Source organism: Sphaeramia orbicularis, chromosome 12 (assembly GCF_902148855.1).
Source record: "Sphaeramia orbicularis chromosome 12, fSphaOr1.1, whole genome shotgun sequence".
Classification (NCBI taxonomy): Eukaryota; Metazoa; Chordata; class Actinopteri; order Kurtiformes; family Apogonidae; genus Sphaeramia; species Sphaeramia orbicularis.
Genome location: NC_043968.1, coordinates 67417453 through 67435916, shown reverse-complemented (window position 1 = coordinate 67435916; position 18464 = coordinate 67417453). Strand labels below are relative to the sequence as shown.

The 18464-nt window shown below is 38.5% G+C and overlaps 1 protein-coding gene across 5 annotated transcripts in view; it reads left to right on the top strand.

Moving 5' to 3' along the window:
* LOC115429814 (mediator of RNA polymerase II transcription subunit 13-like) overlaps nucleotides 1–18464 on the top strand; it is a 205558-nt gene that overhangs the window by 168301 nt on the left and 18793 nt on the right. For 2 of the 5 annotated variants that reach the window (XM_030149546.1, XM_030149544.1), the window contains 13 exons: nucleotides 122–778; nucleotides 1797–2019; nucleotides 2213–2291; nucleotides 2419–2540; nucleotides 3286–3382; nucleotides 3515–3732; nucleotides 7427–7605; nucleotides 8810–9738; nucleotides 10705–10884; nucleotides 11381–11610; nucleotides 11716–11914; nucleotides 12646–12940; nucleotides 16161–16602. In XM_030149546.1, the coding sequence (XP_030005406.1) occupies nucleotides 122–778; nucleotides 1797–2019; nucleotides 2213–2291; nucleotides 2419–2540; nucleotides 3286–3382; nucleotides 3515–3732; nucleotides 7427–7605; nucleotides 8810–9738; nucleotides 10705–10884; nucleotides 11381–11610; nucleotides 11716–11914; nucleotides 12646–12940; nucleotides 16161–16602 (3850 nt within the window). The remainder of the gene's footprint in view (nucleotides 1–121; nucleotides 779–1796; nucleotides 2020–2212; nucleotides 2292–2418; nucleotides 2541–3285; nucleotides 3383–3514; nucleotides 3733–7426; nucleotides 7606–8809; nucleotides 9739–10704; nucleotides 10885–11380; nucleotides 11611–11715; nucleotides 11915–12645; nucleotides 12941–16160; nucleotides 16603–18464) is intronic. The other 3 variants (XM_030149548.1, XM_030149549.1, XM_030149547.1) reach the window with 3 other exon arrangements.

Here is an 18464-nt window from a genome sequence, read left to right as displayed (position 1 = left end):
TCTCCATGATGCCACTGTTTTTCTGAGCACTGGGAATTTAGCTGCTTTGGTGCAGGTTTGCACTCTCTCTGTGTCCTTCCTTCTTTTTCTTCTATTTGTAATTTGTATGTCTTGGTTGTAGGTTGAAACAGCAGAAGCTGAATCTGACCAGCACATCCACTGCCAACTCCCAGACCAGTGCCAACTCCACTCAGTCATCAGGCCCATCCTCATACCCTCCCTCTACACCCAAACACAAGACCAGTGACAAGACAGAAAAGGCTGATAAACAGTCCAAGAGATCAGCCATGATCCCGTTTCACCACCGTGTGTCTGTCACGCAGGAGGCCCCTCTGGAGCAGGACTCAGCAGGAGGCCCTCAGCTTGGGGGACTCGTGGCTTTGGAGCCACCCTTAGAGTCTCTGGCCACTTTGCCAAATTGCAAGTATCCCAAGCCCCTCTCCAATAGCAGGAAAGCCCCTGAATCCCTTCTCCCTTCTCCTGTGTCTCCTCTTCCACCCACACTCAGCCCACACCCCAGGGTGCAGGACCCAGAGGTCCTGGACGGGCCTGTGGATATGTCTGTCTGTCCAGATGGGACTACAGGGCTGGGGATGATGACCAGTGAGACAGCCGTGTATACTGCTTTACTGAGGCAGAGGGAGAATGGAGCCGGCTGGTGGAGAGGATTCAGGACCCCCAGGACTGATAAGACTGAATTCAAACCCCAAGAACTCCCCATTGATAACTTAGAGGAAGTGAGGACAGAGACGGCCACTGAGACAGCTCCACTAAAGAGGTAGGACAGGACAGAGCAGGAGATGCTGATCAGTAGAGTAGTTCTAACCCCTGAGAGTACTGGACAATAGAGCTGCACCTATCGATTATTTTGATAATCAATCAATGTATTGACAATTTTCTTCAATTTGATTCAATTAAACAATGTGAATGGGCAAGAAAAATGTAAAAAATATGAAAAAGACATGTGTGAAAATGACAAACAACTTGTCCTTTATTCCAGAATCAGCTGAAACGACAACCACAAAAAGTACTAAAATATATATATTTTTAAAAATCTATATACAAATAACAACAACAACAACAGTATAGAAGTATACGTGAAAATATCTATAGATATAAATAACAAAAAACAAGTCCAGTGACATCTACAAGCAATATGTGCACTGTGGTGTACAAAACATTTGGATCCAAGTTACTAACTTATGAACAACTTAAGATAGAACTAACATACAACTTAACTAATTCAACTAACAACTTAACTGTAGAAGTGTGATTATTCTGAAGGGATAGCTCAAGAAAGGCTTAAAATCCTGAGTAGTGTTGTTGTTTGTTAGAGACAAATATTTGTAATGTTTGTGTGAAAGCTTATAAGTTTGAAGGAGTAAGTGATTCCAATGTAGAAAAGTGAACATATAGACATTTTCTGCCTTTTTGTCCTTGTGTCTTCTGAGCTACACTCCATGTTGTTTGTATTGATCCTGGCATCACGTACATTACAATGAGTGTCCGTGTGAAACACAACAGTGGAACCAATGTTTAGCAGCAGTGAAATTAAGCAAATGAAGCTTGAAATTTGTAATTGAATGATTTTTTTAATTGATTCGAGTTGATTAATTGTTTCCGCTGAACTTGACAACATTACTGACCTGCAGTTCTCTTTCATTTTAGTCCATGTTGCCTTGCTCATTGAAGATGTTATTAGGTCTTTGAAAATGTTTGTTTTTGTCTTTGTTTCAGTAAAAAAATTTGTTACAATTTAGTTTCAGTCTGTTTAACTCCTCTTTGTACCTCTTCAGACTATACGCTCAAACACACAAGAGTTTTAAAATCTCAGAGGAGAGACTTCAAGAACATGTCCAGACACTGGGATTGTTCCAGCAGCCAAGTGTAGAGGCACTGCGGGAGCCCGGCGATGATCCCTACGACTTTAAAGAAGGCGACATCGAGTACACGTTTTCCACATCCAAGAGAGTAAAAGGCCAAGGACGAGAACCCAGCAAGAGGACCAAGGTGGAGCAAGTAATGTTTAAAAAATACTAAAAAGTACAAATTTTTGTCACTAGACACGAAGGGACACTTGTTTCATTGAAGAGTATTTTGTGCATAAATGAAGTTTTGCCAACATTCACATAATCTTTGTTTTAAAGATCTACACTTGCCTACACTTTCTGTCATTAAGTATTGTATATTTTTCCTGTCATACCTCCTCCAGAATGAAGAAATAACCAGCAATGGCACACTGCCCGATGGCAAAGATGCCATGTCCATTTTCAACTCTGCGCCAAAATCAGGTGAAACACATTCAGCATCATCACATCTACAGCATATACCCACATATCTACACTCTGCATAATATTCTGAATGCAGTTTTTTGCACATCGGAGAGGTGTAATGGCTATGCTTTTACGATTTTTTCAGAAGAGTCAGGGCAGGATGAATCAGCTACCAAAGTTAACCCTTCCCTGACCAGAGAAAAAGACCTGGTGGTCAACATCTCCGACTTAGACAACATATTTGATGAGGATGAAGAAGAACTCGGGGTGAGTATTATGACATGGCATTATGATATAAATACTTAACTCCAACACATGTTTTCTGCTTTAGTTCAAGTATAGAGCAACATATTTATTGCCTACACAACTTTACAGTATTGATACTTTGTAATGAATATGTGGGATGTGTTTTTTTATTGTTTTTTTTTATTTTTTTTATGTAATTCTATTGAAACATAGACTGTAATATGCGTTTTTTGTATAAATCTCCCATTATCCCTAATTTTCTATGTGTCAGTATTTTAAACCATAAAGACCCAAACAGCCACTGGCAACCAAAATCATCTACTGCTCTAAATGTTTAATACCTGTTGAACCACTAATCTTATCAATACATGTAAATAATTGGTATTAAATGCAGTTTATCATCTTTTGACCATTTGGTCATCAGACATGACCCATTTGGACACTTAGTTTTATATTTAGTTAATGATATCTTTGCTGAAAAAGTGACTTTTTCATCATTTTTTTCTGTTTCTGGTATAATAACCCTCAACTGTAATCAGAGCTCTTATGAACATCTACAACATGATCAGTAAATGCAAAATACAGAGCAGAATATTATAATTAATGGTGATAAATCACTTAAGAAAGGTTAAATTTAGAGAAACATTCATTTGGGAACTGCGACAAAAATAGCACTGGGTCTTTATGGGTTAAATGATAGCACACTGTATTGTTAAATCTTGTTAAAAAGAACTGATCTTTTATTTCTATCTGTAATAATTTGTAGACTGTTTACCCCAACCAGCACTCCACAAAGCTTGCAGGATTGGCAGAAGATCGCCCTCCAGGGAAAGAAGGGAGAGTTGCAGTACCTTATCCATCAAGTGAGTCACTTTGTTGTTTTCTAAAACTCTCTTGGTAAATAGCCAGTAATCATAAGAGGTTTGGCAGTACCTTTTTTTTGCCCTGCGAGCTGTAATGCCTGTAACCTCTGTTTTCTTTCTCCCTTCTTTTAGCAGTAGCAGACCTCCAGCGGATGTTCCCTACCCCACCTTCTCTAGAGCAGCACCCAGCTTTTTCTCCCATCATGACATACCGTGACACCCCCAGCCAGGAGCCTCCTGCCCCGAGTGGAGCAGCAGACCACCTGCCCCTGATGCCCTCCATGCAGATTACTGAGTACAGGATGGAGATAGAGGAGGGCATGGCCAGTCCCAGACAGGAGGACGTCAAGGTGAGGGGAAGTGCTTCTTATACCATACACTGAAACAGGGTTTTTGAGCTCTATTATACAGTGTAAGGGTCATGAAATACATCAGTGTTACAAATGATACACATAAAAACCTACTCCTCAAAAAGCCTTTCTGACATGTTGAACTGAAGCTGTTATATCTCTCTATTTAGAACCAATAGACTGCCTTATAAAACTGTCACGGTGGCCAGGTATTTTTCCAGTTTTAGATGAAGCAGAATTACAAGAAGCACTTCAAGAGCTTCATTTCATTCAAAGTCTTGCTCAGACTACCAGCCCAATTTTTTTTTTTTTAGCATATCCACGCTGTGTCCAGATTTTGCAAGTTGGATCCAGGACAATTTTGGAAGAGATTTGAAAAGTCCAGATTTGTAAAGATGCAACCCAGTCTGGGCACTTTGGCACATTTGTGTCACATCAGTGTCTTATGTGTCACTTGCAGTGTGCATTGAGCACAATGAAAAATGATGTCAAACCCAGAGTGATGGAAGTGGTGAACAAATCTGTGCAACTACCAGCTGAGCAATATAGAAAACAATGGTCTGGGCAGATGCAACCGGCAAAACCAGGAGGCCACATCGCAAGCATTTTAAAACAACTTCCAAAATGAACACTTAAATGCATTGTGTGTATTCATATAGGAAACAGAGAGTTTAGGAGACATTGTCTGATTTGAATAGTGCTTGCAGTTATAACAGGGTAGTTAACTACAAGCACTAATCAAATAAGAGGGTAGTGTTTTGAAGTCAGTGTATTACATGCAGTATATTGCTGTCAGCTCAGACACATTGGAGATGAACATATGTGAAATCTGCTTAATGTAAAAGATACACATAAAAAACTAAACTTTTCTGCCTTATGTGTGATGCTTTCTGTTGTTAAATGGGTCTATTGATCCTCAACTATCTACAAATATAGCAGCAGGTTTATCTGGGGGCATTGCACTCTTCACTCTGGTTAATTATCTTTTACAAATAACTGAAGTCCACTTTAGGTTCAACTTTGATGAGATCTTAGTTCTTTGAAAAGTCAATACATGCATTTGTTTCCTCTTTGGCAGTGATGCACTGCACAGCTGGTCAGGTCCACAGATCATGTTGAAGCGCTTTCGTTAACACCTGTAGCTCACTAATTAGCCATCTCTGAGTCAGACATCTGCAATGACTGTTGGATCTGTGAGCTGAAAAATGATAATTATAGGAGAGCATGCTTTGCAGCCGCTATTAGCTGCATCTGCTCGCTCTGGACTCACAGTTCCACTAAATAGTCGTGTTTGTGTTACTTGTTATTGAAAAATGCAAATCAGATTAGAAGGTTCAGTTTGATCCAAGTGACTTAATGACATTTGAATGTTGTCACAGATTTTATTGTGATAAACATTAAAAAGTTTATAGTCTGGACATTTGGAAGACCTGGTAATTTAGGCCTGTATGTTGAATGTATTCTTTGAACAGGAGTATCAAACATACAGCTCGCAACGAAAACTGGCCTGCCAAAGATGTCAATTTGGCCTGTGGAATGAATTACAGTAAAGATGTTCATAGTCAAGGGTATCAAACTTTTTTAGTGTGGTTCAGACCAGTAAAATAATAGCTTAATAAACTATAAATAATTCCAAACTCAAAAATTTTAACAATATCATGCCTGTTACTAAATGTTTTGTGCCTTTGTAGTTCCACTCAGATATGTAATGTGCATGTATGAGGCATGATGTTAAAGCTGCACTTATTTTTCGTATGAAATTTCATGTTGTTCAGGTTATTAAAGTTTTTTGTGAAAAAGAATAGTTTATAAATGTAAACATTTCCCTAATTCAGTTGTACTTTTTTCCACTAAAACAAGAAAAAGTTGGAGTTCTTATTATTTATGGGTTATTATGTTACTATTTTTCTGGTCTGGTCAGTTTGAAATCATACTGGGCTGAATGTGGCCCCTGAACTAAAATGAGTTTGACACCCCTGTCTTAGTGTTAAAAGGGTGGAAAGGAGAGGATTCAAATGCTCAGTGCTGAAGGGAGAAAAACGAATTTATTAACATAAATAACAACTTAAACATGTAAACAAGGAATAAACAAAAACCTGAGTCAGAGTCCGAGTGGGTAAATGTCTGGGTTATGGATCGGGTGGAAATGATGCTATGGATTTATGGCATCATCAAGTCCTTCAAACAAAAACTCGGTCAGTCAAAATAACAGTGTCTTATTTTTTTAGATTCTTGATTCTAGATTCTAAGTACGCAGCTTCATCTCTCATAATATCACTAGTTATCCTTCACTACCTAGTAGCTCTCTCTTAGACTCCATTCTGGAGCAGAAAGTACACAATAGAGGTCTCATCGGAGGAGTATATTCTTTGCTTAATCACCATACAGAGAACCCTCTTGATATCCAGAAACAGCAGTGGGAAGAGGAATTGGGTATAGAAATATCAGAAGATCTCTGGCAGGACTCCTTTGTCAAAATTCATTCATCATCAATCTGTCTGATACACTTAGTAATGCAGTTCAAAGTTGTACATAGACTACACTGGTCTAAAGCAAAACTGGCCAAACTAAAGTTGACTACTGACTCTAAACTTGACAAATGTAACCAGGACCCAGGAAATCTTTCACTTATGTTTTACCTTTGCACCAAATTGAGCAATTTCTGGCAACCAATATTTAATTTCTTTTCAGAGATCTTTGAAACCCCAATAGACTGTCATGTAGTCACTGTGATATTTGGAGTGATTCCACAGAATTTTCAACAAGAATTTTAAGAACATCATTGCCTTCACAACTTTAATAGCTCGTTGGCTCATTCTACTCAAATGGAAAGACAGAAATCCACCTACATTCAACCTCTGGATAACTGAACTGAACTATCTGACATTAGAGAAAATGAGATATGCCACAAGACGCAATGTCTTGGAAAGATGCACATTTATTATGTACAGTAATAAATGTGCATATGTGTATATTACAGTCGGCTTAGGTAAAATATACTTAAACATATTTTACCCATGGTGGATACTGTAGATCAGCATCAAACTTGTTTAAGTTCAGGGGCAACATACAGTCCAGTATGATCTTAAGTGGGCCGGAAATAAAATAATAGCATAATAATCTGTTTATAAAATTTACAAATTTTTCTCTTTGTTTTAGCACAAAAAAGTAAAAGTGCAGTTTTACCAATATTATGCCTCATCTTATCATTTACACATGTACATTTCAACTTACAGATCACAGTGGATCTAAAAAGTAACAGGCAGAATATTGTTGAAATTCCACTTTTTATTAGGTTGGTCATGGTTGTTTAGATTATTCACAATTTTTTGAAGAGAGTTTTGAATTGTAAACATTTTCATCATGTAATATGACTTTTTTCACACTAACACAAAGAGAGTGGCAGTGTATTAGTAAACTCTGCTTACTTTTCCACTTGTTATTTATTATTATGCTATTATTTTAGCTGTCTAATCCTCTCGAGATTGAATTGGTCTGAATGTGGCCCCTGAACTAAAATTACTTTGACACCCTTGATTGTTAATAACTGTAATTCTTTCATGTCACAGATTCATCCCACAGGCCAGTATAGAACCTTTGGTGGGCCGGTTTTGTAGGTTTGCATGTTTGACAGCCCTGCTGTAGATAAACAGTCAACTTAAATGTCCTTTTTCCGTTGTGTCCTCTTCATCAGCCTCTGATAGGCTCCTCCATGTTCGCCCCACTCTCCTGCCTCCCCAGTCATGCTCTACCAGCACTCAAACTTCCAGAACAGTGCCACTACCGTCCATCCTGGGCCCTCCTACCCAAAATGGAACATTTCTCCACAGTCATGCACCCCCAAACAACCACTTTCCTCAGAGACGGATACACGTAAGTACACAGTTATGATGACATGTGTGTAAATCCGATAAATGATTAAATGATGACATTATTAAGAGTTACTAGTGCACTTATAGCAATGGTTAACATTATAAGTCATAAGTCTTTTCTTAATGGAGCTTTGGGTGAATGGTTATGTTACAGGTGGGATTCTGAGATCTATTCCCATGTGTGGTATATTTCTTCCAGATTTAATTTGCAGTTTTATATATGTAGGGGCTTAACTACAACACAAAAACAACCACCATGTTTAGTGTTAGACTTAAAATGATCATTGTTCAAGAACAGGCCCTCTCACAATCTTGGAAATCCTTTCCTCAAGTTATGCCAATTTTCAAGATTACACTTAAACTCGAAGATTTCTCTTGTGTGTGTACATATTATGTGTGCGTGTGATATCTGCTGTTTTTGTATGGCTCTGTCTTATTTGTAACATTAACAATTGTACATTTCTTATGTTCAAATATGATTGCACACAAATGGTCAGCAGCAGTTTCCCTGCATACACATAAACATGCAGATACATATCAAAGCCTGTTCACACACCTTAATGTTTTTCTTCCTGAATGTATTTTATAATGTATGTCCAATGCTGTGTGTAAGGAGTTACAAAGTAACACGTTACAGTAACGTAAGTACTTTTTTAAAAAAGTAGTGTAACATGTTACTACTGAAAATTTGGTACGAAACATAGTTCCTATTTCAATTTGGCACAATGTTATTTTTCTTAGGGACAGATTTGACAAGTGTCACATACAATTTTTTCCCCAAATTTCTTTTACGCCCTAAGAGTTATGTGCATGCTCCAAATCGTTGGGCAAGTACAAACACATTCATTTCAATGTAAACATCTGGTAGTCATCCAGTAAAGAAACAGCTGCACCTGCGCAATTGTCATGGGCTGTCATTTCACCTCATTTCACTAGATAACTAAACAAGAGTTGGACAAAAAATGACATGTATATGATTTCTATTATGTTAATTTGTGTGTACAGTAATGTCTGATTTATGATTTTATAAGTGTTTAATTCTGAACCACATGAAGAGAGGTTTTGCTTTATTGCACATCTAATGGGCATCCTACTCAGAAAACACAAAAATTATATTTTGAGCATTTTATTGTATGTTCATCATGAGTTTTTACATGGAAAGTAACAGGAATCTTTTTGTCTTTCTATTTTTTAATCATCCCCAGAAACATCCCAAGTGTCAACACCCTCCCAGACCAGGATTATGGCCAGTTGAGTGCCACTACTGCCTCTGTGAGCACCACCCTTGGCATCCTGCCATCTCCTGCCACCCCTCGTTTCTCTGTACCCACTCCACGAACCCCTCGGACACCCAGGGGAATCAACGCAGCAAGTTCTGGGCAAGGTTCAGTGAAGCAGGATGGAACTGAGCTGAGCTCGCCTGTTTCAACATCCTCCACCAGCCTGCCTCTCAGTTCAGTAGAACCCCTAGCCCGGCCTGGGCCCACACTGCCCGAGGCCCACAGCCTGTACTCAGTCCTCCTGCTCTCAGACTCCGTCCTGAATGTCTTCAAGGATCGGAACTTTGACAGCTGTTGCATCTGTGCCTGTAATATGAATGTCAAAGGAGCAGATGTGGGGGTGTACATCCCTGATTCTACCTGTGAGGATCAGTACCGCTGTATGTGCGGCTTCAGTGCCATTGTGAACAGGCGGTTGGCTCACGGCACAGGCCTTTTCCTGGAGGATGAGCTGGATATTTATGGTCGGACCTCTGAGGTGGGTCGAGCGGCTGAGAGGAGGCTGGCTCTTTGTAGACGGGACCCGTCAATGGGAGACCCTAGAGCCAAGCGACCACAGGATGCAGCCCCAGCATCTCAGTCAGTCATGATTCTTCTCCAGGAGCAGTGCTCTCAGCCCATTACTTCACTGGCCTCACTGCATCGGCCCCTCAGCTGTTCCTGCCATGGCCGCAAGGGGGCGCTACTCCAGAGTTGGATGTCTGAAAAACAGTGGGCAGATGGCAGCGATGCCTGTGTGGAGTGTTACAATGCTCTGGAGCAGGGGCTGCAGTATGTGGATAATCCAGCAGGGGGGAAAGTCGATCAGGCTGTTGTTAGGAGTACAGCACTTCACCCTTGGCCCCACACTAATGGTGAGAGTAAAAGAGGAGTTTAATTACTGTAAATGTCTAGTCAAAAATGGTTAATTTCAGATATGCATAGGGGTGGGGATGACATGGCCCAATTAATAGGTTATCACATTTTCTTGCTTCACCTATCATTACTATACTGGCATTTAAAAATCCAGCATGCATCGACCTCTGATTTTAATATACAGTAAGCTTAAAATATGCATAATTTGACACAGTGGTATGAGATAAATTATACTTGGTGTAAATTGTAATTATTGTGATATAGTAGTTTTGATAATGACTCCATATTGATTCTCAAAAACAGAGACTGCACAAAGATAGCATTAAGAAGCAATGAGATGTTACCATTTGTATAAAATGCTCATAATATGGTTGATATTTGATATGCTCCTATGTTTGGCTGATTTATAGTTCCTGAAGAAGACTGTCTTTTTTATAGAGACTTTAATAGAGTATGCGCTTTAATAGAGTAGTGGTCTAACAGTTGTACCATATGGTGCTAGAATACCGTAGAGCACTCACAGAATCACAGACATAAAAATACAAAAGAAGTATTTGTGCAATCACAACAAATTACCAAAGAGGGAAGAGAAAACATACCCACTGTTTTGTGTTTTTGGATACAGGGTGATCTTTGCAGGATAATAGTGATGTGAGTTTTACAGAGACTGTAATGAATGCACATACAAATCCCACTGTTACTTTTGGAAAACTGTTTTTTGTCAGATTTTATAAGGAACTGTGTTCTTAATGCTATCATAGTTTCCCACCCTGTATTATGATACGGATTGCATTATATGCTTAGATATTGTATTCTTAGCTGAAACAGAACAATTTAATGTACTGTCATCTACTGATATACTTCATTTCTATATTTATTTCTTGTATGTGTAGAAATCTGTTAACGTGTGTGCATCTGTTTGTGACTCATTCTTGTGTATTCTTTTTGTGTGAATGACTCCCTAGTGGTGGACATGTGCATGCTGTCGTCCCAGGATATGGTCCGAATGTTGCTCTCCTTACAGCCGTTCCTGCAGGATGCAATCCAAAAGAAGAGAACAGGACGGACCTGGGAAAACATCCAACATGTTCAAGGTCCACTTACCTGGCAGCAGTTCCATAAGATGGCCGGGAGAGGCTCCTATGGTGAGCAGGATTTGTTTTTAAGTAGAAGACTAATCTACAGCTGCAGCTATTGATTATTTATTTTCAATAATAATCAATTAATTCATTGATTATTTTCATTGATTCAATGAAAAAATGATCTGAATTGGGAAAAAAAATGTAAAAATGTGAAAAAGCCATGTTTGAAAATAACAAACAATTTGTCCTTTATTCTAGAACTAACTGAAACAAAAACTACAGAAAGTATAAAAGTAAAAGGATAAATAAAAAAATATCCATATAGAAATAACAACAATAAACAATATAAAAGTATATATAAAACTAGAAAAGCACTCGGAGAGTGCAGACCTCCGCCAAGGCAGATCAATCATTTTGAGTTGATTAATTGATTCATCGTTTCAGCTGTAGACTAATCCCCTGACGTGAAGAATTAGATAATGTAGAGAAAGAAATTTACAGACATTTGTCAGGAGATGAATTCCAAAAGGTAAAAGTATTCTTTCTATACTTCCCTTAGGTTCGGAGGAGTCACCAGAGCCATTACCTATTCCGACACTGTTACTGGGCTACGACAGAGAGCGGGACTTCCTGGCCTTGTCTCCACTGGCTTTACCATTTTGGGAGAAGTTGCTACTGGAACCTTATGGGGGACAGAGGGATGTGGCCTATGTGGTGCTGTGCCCTAACAGTTCCTCTCTGCTGTGTGCAGCCCGAGCCTTCTTCCAGGAACTCAGTGCTGTTTATGAGGTTAATGATAATAGTGATGACTCCAATCATTCATGCGGCTGAACAGACACATCATTTGTATTTCTAAATGTTCTTTTATTGTGTGAACCCTGACTCTGTTTCCAGACATGCCGACTGGGGAAGCACCGTCCTCTGGCCAAGGTGTCCCGGGATGGAATTGTGCGAGTGGGGGAGGAAGTGGAGGCCGAGCGAGTGGAAGAACTCGATGTGGACCAGTGGCTGACCGGACCCTGGACCGGACAGCAACACACGGACAACCTCAGCAAACTGAAACTCTACGCCTATGCCTGCAAGCAGCAGCTAGGTGAGATTAATGAAATGCATACAGTGAATATAAGAATAAAGAATTTTGAAAGGGTTTTTCTACTAGTTTTCTACTGTATGTGTTTTATATTTATAAATCAATGTATGGCAGAGTTATAATTCTAACATTTCAACAGTGGTTTTAGCGCATCCGATAGGCTATGAACTATTGAGAAGGTGGTGTCTGGCGTCATCGTTGTCTTCATTATCGTCTTCGTCATCATCGCCTTCATTAACAATTTCTTCAAACATCTTCTCCATAACGACTGAATTCAAATCCAGTAGTTTTAGAGAAGTCACATTTTTTATGTAACTTCCCTGGGACAATGCCTACAAAGCTTGTTCACAGTTTTGAGAAACTGTGATTTTAAAATTTTTGATACATTTTTGAAGTATTAAAAAATTGCCTTTATTGATTTACATATTTTGGTGGAAATGGTTAGAGATATCACTATTGAGCACTGATAGGAAGCCATAAATGGACTTTAATTTAATTAGTTGAGTTATCCTCCAGTGAAAGTACCACCCACTTCTATTGGGAAATTCATCTCCTGTATCAAGACCGCAAGACTCTAACATAGCGGCAGAACCTGACAACCTCACAAATTCAACTTGTTATTGATTCTTGATAGAACATGCTAGTGAACTACATGGCCGTTGGTCCTATTTTTAACTAATAAAATCATTGCATAGAGGATCAAATCCAATTTTAACAAATCCTTCCTTTTGCAGGTCCACAACTCTCAGTTCTGCCTCTGGATGGAAGTCTTCTCCTTCCGCCTAAAACCCAGCCCCCAGCAACCTCCACATCCTCTGCCCAGGCTGTGTCTTCTGGACAGCCTCAGTCTTGGGCTCCAGCTGATGGTGAGCATTCTTCCTCTGGGGTCATCAGTTCTGGAAATGCAGCAACCCCAACTGGAACGACCTCAGGCCAGACAGGGGAAACCAGCCAAGGAGGAACCAGCAATTCTAAAGGGCCATCAACTGCCACACCACCAGCTAGCACACCAGCAGAAAACCCTGAAATGTAAGACCTCACATTTTAACCCTTATAGGTCTCTGATCATGCCGGCATGATCAGATCACATTACATATTCAAAGTGCCGTTATCAAAAAATTAGGTCAGTAGGAGCGGTAGTGTCAGCTTTACTGGAAAGTGCAGACTTGAAACTCACTCCCAGATTTTGTTTGATGTTGATAGACTATGTAAAACCGGATATATGATACTTTTAAAAACCCTTTAAGGGCGGCACATGCACCAGCATGTTTTTTTAACTGTTTCACCATGTTTTGTTTTTTAAATATTTTTAATATTTTTCTCATTTTACGCTGTTGAAAGCTCTTCACATACTTACCTGAATGGAGAATCTCATCTTTCCATTACACACTCCATTGATGTCCCATATGACTGACAGTTAGGGGCCAATTACAGATCAATTCACATATATCGTCACCTCTTACTGTACACATTTGGATCAATCCTGTGTCCCTCAACTTGTGTAGACATAGTTGATTGAATCCTTCATCTGTAAACTTTTACCAACCTATAGGCACTCTGGAATCACTAAAGCCCTCCCTATTACAGTTTTGTGTGGAGAGGTATGAGGAGAGACAGGAGAGAAATACTGTAAAACCTGTCAAAACTGTGATGTCACCCTCTATGTTGTGGCCTCTCTTAAGTCTCAGAAATCTATCTCTAATACTACACCCTGTCTTAATGATTCTACCCGCGCTTAACAACGTGCCTGTAGGCAGGCTGAGCATAAATGGAAAAAAGACAAACTACAAGTATCACATGAAATCTTGCAAGACCATCTAAAATGCTACCAACTCTCTGTGCACATGGCTAGAAGGACTATTTTAGTAACCTTATAAACAAAGATGCAAATAGACCCAGACTGCTGTTCCAGACAATCAACTCTCTTTTAAACCCCGCTGCTCCAGTTGCCTTGTCTTCCAATGAAGAAACATGAGGAGTTTAAATTTTTTTTTACAGACAAAATTAAAATCATCAGGGCAACCATCACAGTCACTGTCTGATCTCACAGATAGTCCCCATCCAGTTAACTTTCTTCAGTATTTTGCACCAGTGACATCCTCTCAATTGTCTGAGGTGTTCTTACATATGAAGCCCACTGTCTGTCCCTCAGACATCATTCCCTCACATTTTTTAAGGATATTTTCCCCTCTATCTGCCCCTTGATTTTAGCCATAGTTAACAGTTCACTAATTAATGGTGTTGTCCCTTCTTGCTTTAAGCATGCCACTGAACAACCGTTCTTAAAAAAGCCAAACTTAGATCCTGGTATCCCAGTAAACTACAGGCCCATTTCCAAGCTACCCTTCTTGTCTTAGGTTTTGAAAAAGGTGGTTGCCTCTCAGCTTTTATCCTGTTTGAACACTTCTGATATATTGATAAATTTCAGTCTGGTTTTAGGGCTCTACACAGCACAGAGTCTACCTTGCTGAAGGTACTCAATGACATCCTGCTGTGTATTGACTCTTGGTCTTGTGCTGTTCTAGACCTGTGTGACCTTAGTGCTGCCTTTGACACAATCGGTCATGACATCCTTTTAACTAACCTGAAAAACTGTGTCGGTCTTCAGGACCCAGTTTTGATTTGGTTCACTTCATACCAGATGGACCGAACCTTTTCTGTTGAATTGGGTAACTGCACATCATCCTCTATCTCCATTACATGCGGTGTCCCCCAAGGTTCAATTTTAGGCCCTCGTCTGTTCACACTGTACATGCTACCACTTGGCTAAATTTTACAAAAACATAACATTCAACACCACTGCTATGCAGATGATTTTGTTTTTATCTTTTCAGATGACTTAAAAAATATTTTCCTCTACGAACAGGCATACCGCTGTTAGACCTTTTTCAGTCCACCTTAGAAAAACTGGATCTGTTCTACCAGGTTGAAACTTTGGAGCAGAGGAGGGCCAAATCAAATTTTTTATATTGTTCACTAAATTGTATTTTTTAACAACTTCATTCCAAATTAGTAATGTATTGTATAGAATGTTGTTCTCCTTATTTCCATGACTGGACATTTTGTCTCCTGATTGTGTTTGGGGTGGAAAATGTCCCATATTTAACTCAATGTCTTTCCATTGGGCTTCAATTTCAGGAGAGCACCAACACACTATATTTCTTAACTGGGCTGCGTAATAATACTCTTTCAGATTAGGCAGGGCTTAACCACCATGTTCTTTATCTATTTGAAATGTTTTAAATTTTATCCTAGGTCTAGCTCCTGCCCAAATAAATCGTAAAATTACCTTATCCCAAACATTAAACTGAGAGTCTGGAATTATTATGGATAAATCATATTTCTTGTTTTAATCTCTATTTATTAAAATTGTTCTTGTTGTGTTGATCTCTATTTATTCACTAACTTTCACTTATATGCTTATTGATAATTCATATCCCTGAGTCTTAATTTTTTTTTTTTTTATCTTGTGTTATATTCTTTGCCTTTCTTATGCTGTAGCCCATGTTCTACTCTGATTTCTAAATGCTGTTACAGCCTTTATCTGTAAAGCACTTTGGGTCAACCTCTGTTGTTTTTAAATGTACTATATAAATAAACTGACTTGACTTGACTTATGTGCATGTGTGCAGCTGTTTTACTGCACAGCATGAATAATGAAAAGTAAAATAAATAAATAAATAAAATTAATATCCACTATGTAAATATTGTAAATATGATCTTTAATAAAATGGAATAGAATTGAATGCATCTTTCTTATTTGTACTCATCTAAGGAAGCTTGATATGTAATATGAAGTCATTATTCAACCTCATTTATCTCACATTTGGTGAAAAGAGAATGACAGACAACATTTTTGCAAAATAAAAAAAAGCATTACAATATTTCATTTGGACATGTTTTCTAAACTTACCTATTATTTTATTTATATATTCCACAACTTTTGTGAAGCTAAGACTTTGGTAAACCTATTTCAAGCACCCAATCACCTGATTTGAGCTTAATTATCTCTTTCTGCTGAGGTTTAGGGCAAAAATAGGCCATTGTTTACATAAAGTTGAGATTTTCCTGAACATTTTGATATAGAACACTTGAGTATTGTATTATTTGCAAGTACCTTAAATGGGTGAATTTAAGAAAGTATGTAAAAATCAAGAAAATACCCTTAGACCCCTAAGGGGTAAAAGTGCAGATTGGCACTCAGTAGTTTACCATATATCTCAACTTCTTTTTTTTTTTTCTGTTTCAGTGCCTCTGAGCAATGCAGAATCGGCATCCCGACTGTTGCTGACTCTGTTGATAGCCACACCAATCCACCAGCTATTGTGATTTATATCGTCGATGCATTTCTCAGCTCAAGTGGAGCAGGAAATGAAGGGGGGGAGGAAGAGGACAGTGAGGAAGTGGAGACAGGAAGAATTTGGATGCTGGGGCTTTTACGCTGCTACACCGAGATGCTCCAGGCTTTACCTGAGGCAATGAGACCTGCCTTGGTTCTACAGGTGGTGCCATGTCAGTACCTTCTCCAACCAGCCAGTGGTGAGAGCCACTTATACCTGCAGCACCTCCGATCCCTGGCCTTCTCCTGTTACTCCCAGTGCAGACGACTGCTCCCCCAGCAAACACATATCAAGTCCCTCACTGGCTTTGGACCAGTATCCACTGTCAATGCTGTGCTGAAGAGTCCAGAGGTAGGGATACTTATTAAAAGACTAACTCCAAGTTCAGACCAAAGATTCACATATAAGATGAAACCATTTTAACCCTTAAAGACCCACAAGTATGTTTGTCCCTGCTTCCAAAGGATTTTTCTTTGTCTTTCCCAAGTGAATTATCACCATTTATTATAGAATTATCCTCTGCATTTTGTATTTTTCAGTGAAAATCAGGTATTCACCTATATTTAGTTTATGGATCATAAAGGTTATTATATAAAAGCAGAGAAAATGGAAGTGACTTTAACAGTTATTAGATCAAATTAGAAAAAAAGGGCTTTTTCAACAATATATATCAACAACTGAACATGCAAACATCTTCATCCACTGTCATTTGTCAGACTCCATAGATTTTACTGGTTAATCAATGTTGTAGAAGATGACGGTGTTTTCACATTCACTACGGAGCTCCTGAATGTCCAAATGGGTCATATCTTATGACCATGAAAAAACAACAAACTGCATTTTACACCAATTATTTACATGTAGGCTATTGGCAAGACTAGTGAATCAGAAGTTATTTAACATTATCAGTAGATGCTTTTGGTCGATCATGGATGTTTGGATCTTTATGGGTTAAAGATTTTCAGATATGTGTTGCGGTAGTGTAAATTGATCCATCTCAGCTAAATTCAAGTCCAATGATGGCATTAGTCAAATTGCCAGAGGCTGACTTTAGGATGTTGTCCAATATAGGGTGTGATTTTCTAATTCATAGCCCATAGTTCCCCTGTCATCACTAAGTGCAGCATTATTATTAGTCATTTCCCTGCTATATCCTGTCTAAATAGTTTTCTCTGCTTGTAAGACATGACACTAAACAACAGTACTGCTCTGGAAACAAACAGGACAAATTTTTGATTCTCTTTTTTTTTAATAATACATATTAGTAAAAATTGCTACAAACAAAAGCCTGGAAAGCTAACAGTTAAAATGGAAATACAGAGTGAGTTGCACTAGTTTGGTCTGAGTTTCAGAACATTGCAGACCAGTAGTTGGCATGTAGTTACCAGTTGGTCTGACCTGGGTATAATGAAGCATTCAGAATCAAATCACCCATACATCAGTTTTACACTAAAATTAAGGATGTTTTACAGATCGATCATTACTACGTCTTTCATTTGGGACGTACAGCCATAACATTTTCCTGTAGGATGCAAAGATGACTAAAAATATAAAAATGAACTTCCTATATGGCTTATAAAGGCAGAAATCTGCTTTATCTGCTGCTGTTTGTGTGTGAAATGCTCAATTTTTTTTTTTTTTTTTTTGCTTTTAATTTTTAAGTCTTAGGGTCGTACAAGGTAGAAAAGTATATAAAATAAATCTGCTTTTGGATTTTTTTTTTAATTTCACAGGAAAAAATTACAAGTCACAGCTTCAGTGCTGTAGATGCCAAATCAAGGACACATTGAATGTCAGAATTTGATGAAAATCTCATTCAGAAAAACTCATCTAATTAGTAAAAACATTTCTAAGGCTTTAGTTTTAAATGTGATTATTGGGGCTTCTCTGTATGTTAAGTGTAGGAGCAGATTTCTACAGGACTGTAAAAAGTCTTATGAAGCAAAAGTAAAATCCAGGCCAGTTTCAGCCTTGAACGGTCATAAATTTCATCTTAACAATTAAAAAAAATTTGATTGGATAATGGCGCTAATGTTGCTTTAATGTCTTTCATTTTTTAAATTGTGTTTTGGGAAAGTATACAGTACTGTGCAAAATTCTTTGGCCACCGTTAGCTTTTTAGATCGTAACTAAACAAACCTAATATTGGCCTAGAACTTATGCACACTAGTGTATGTATTGAGTGTGTACGTGATTGCTCCTGGAGGATTCTG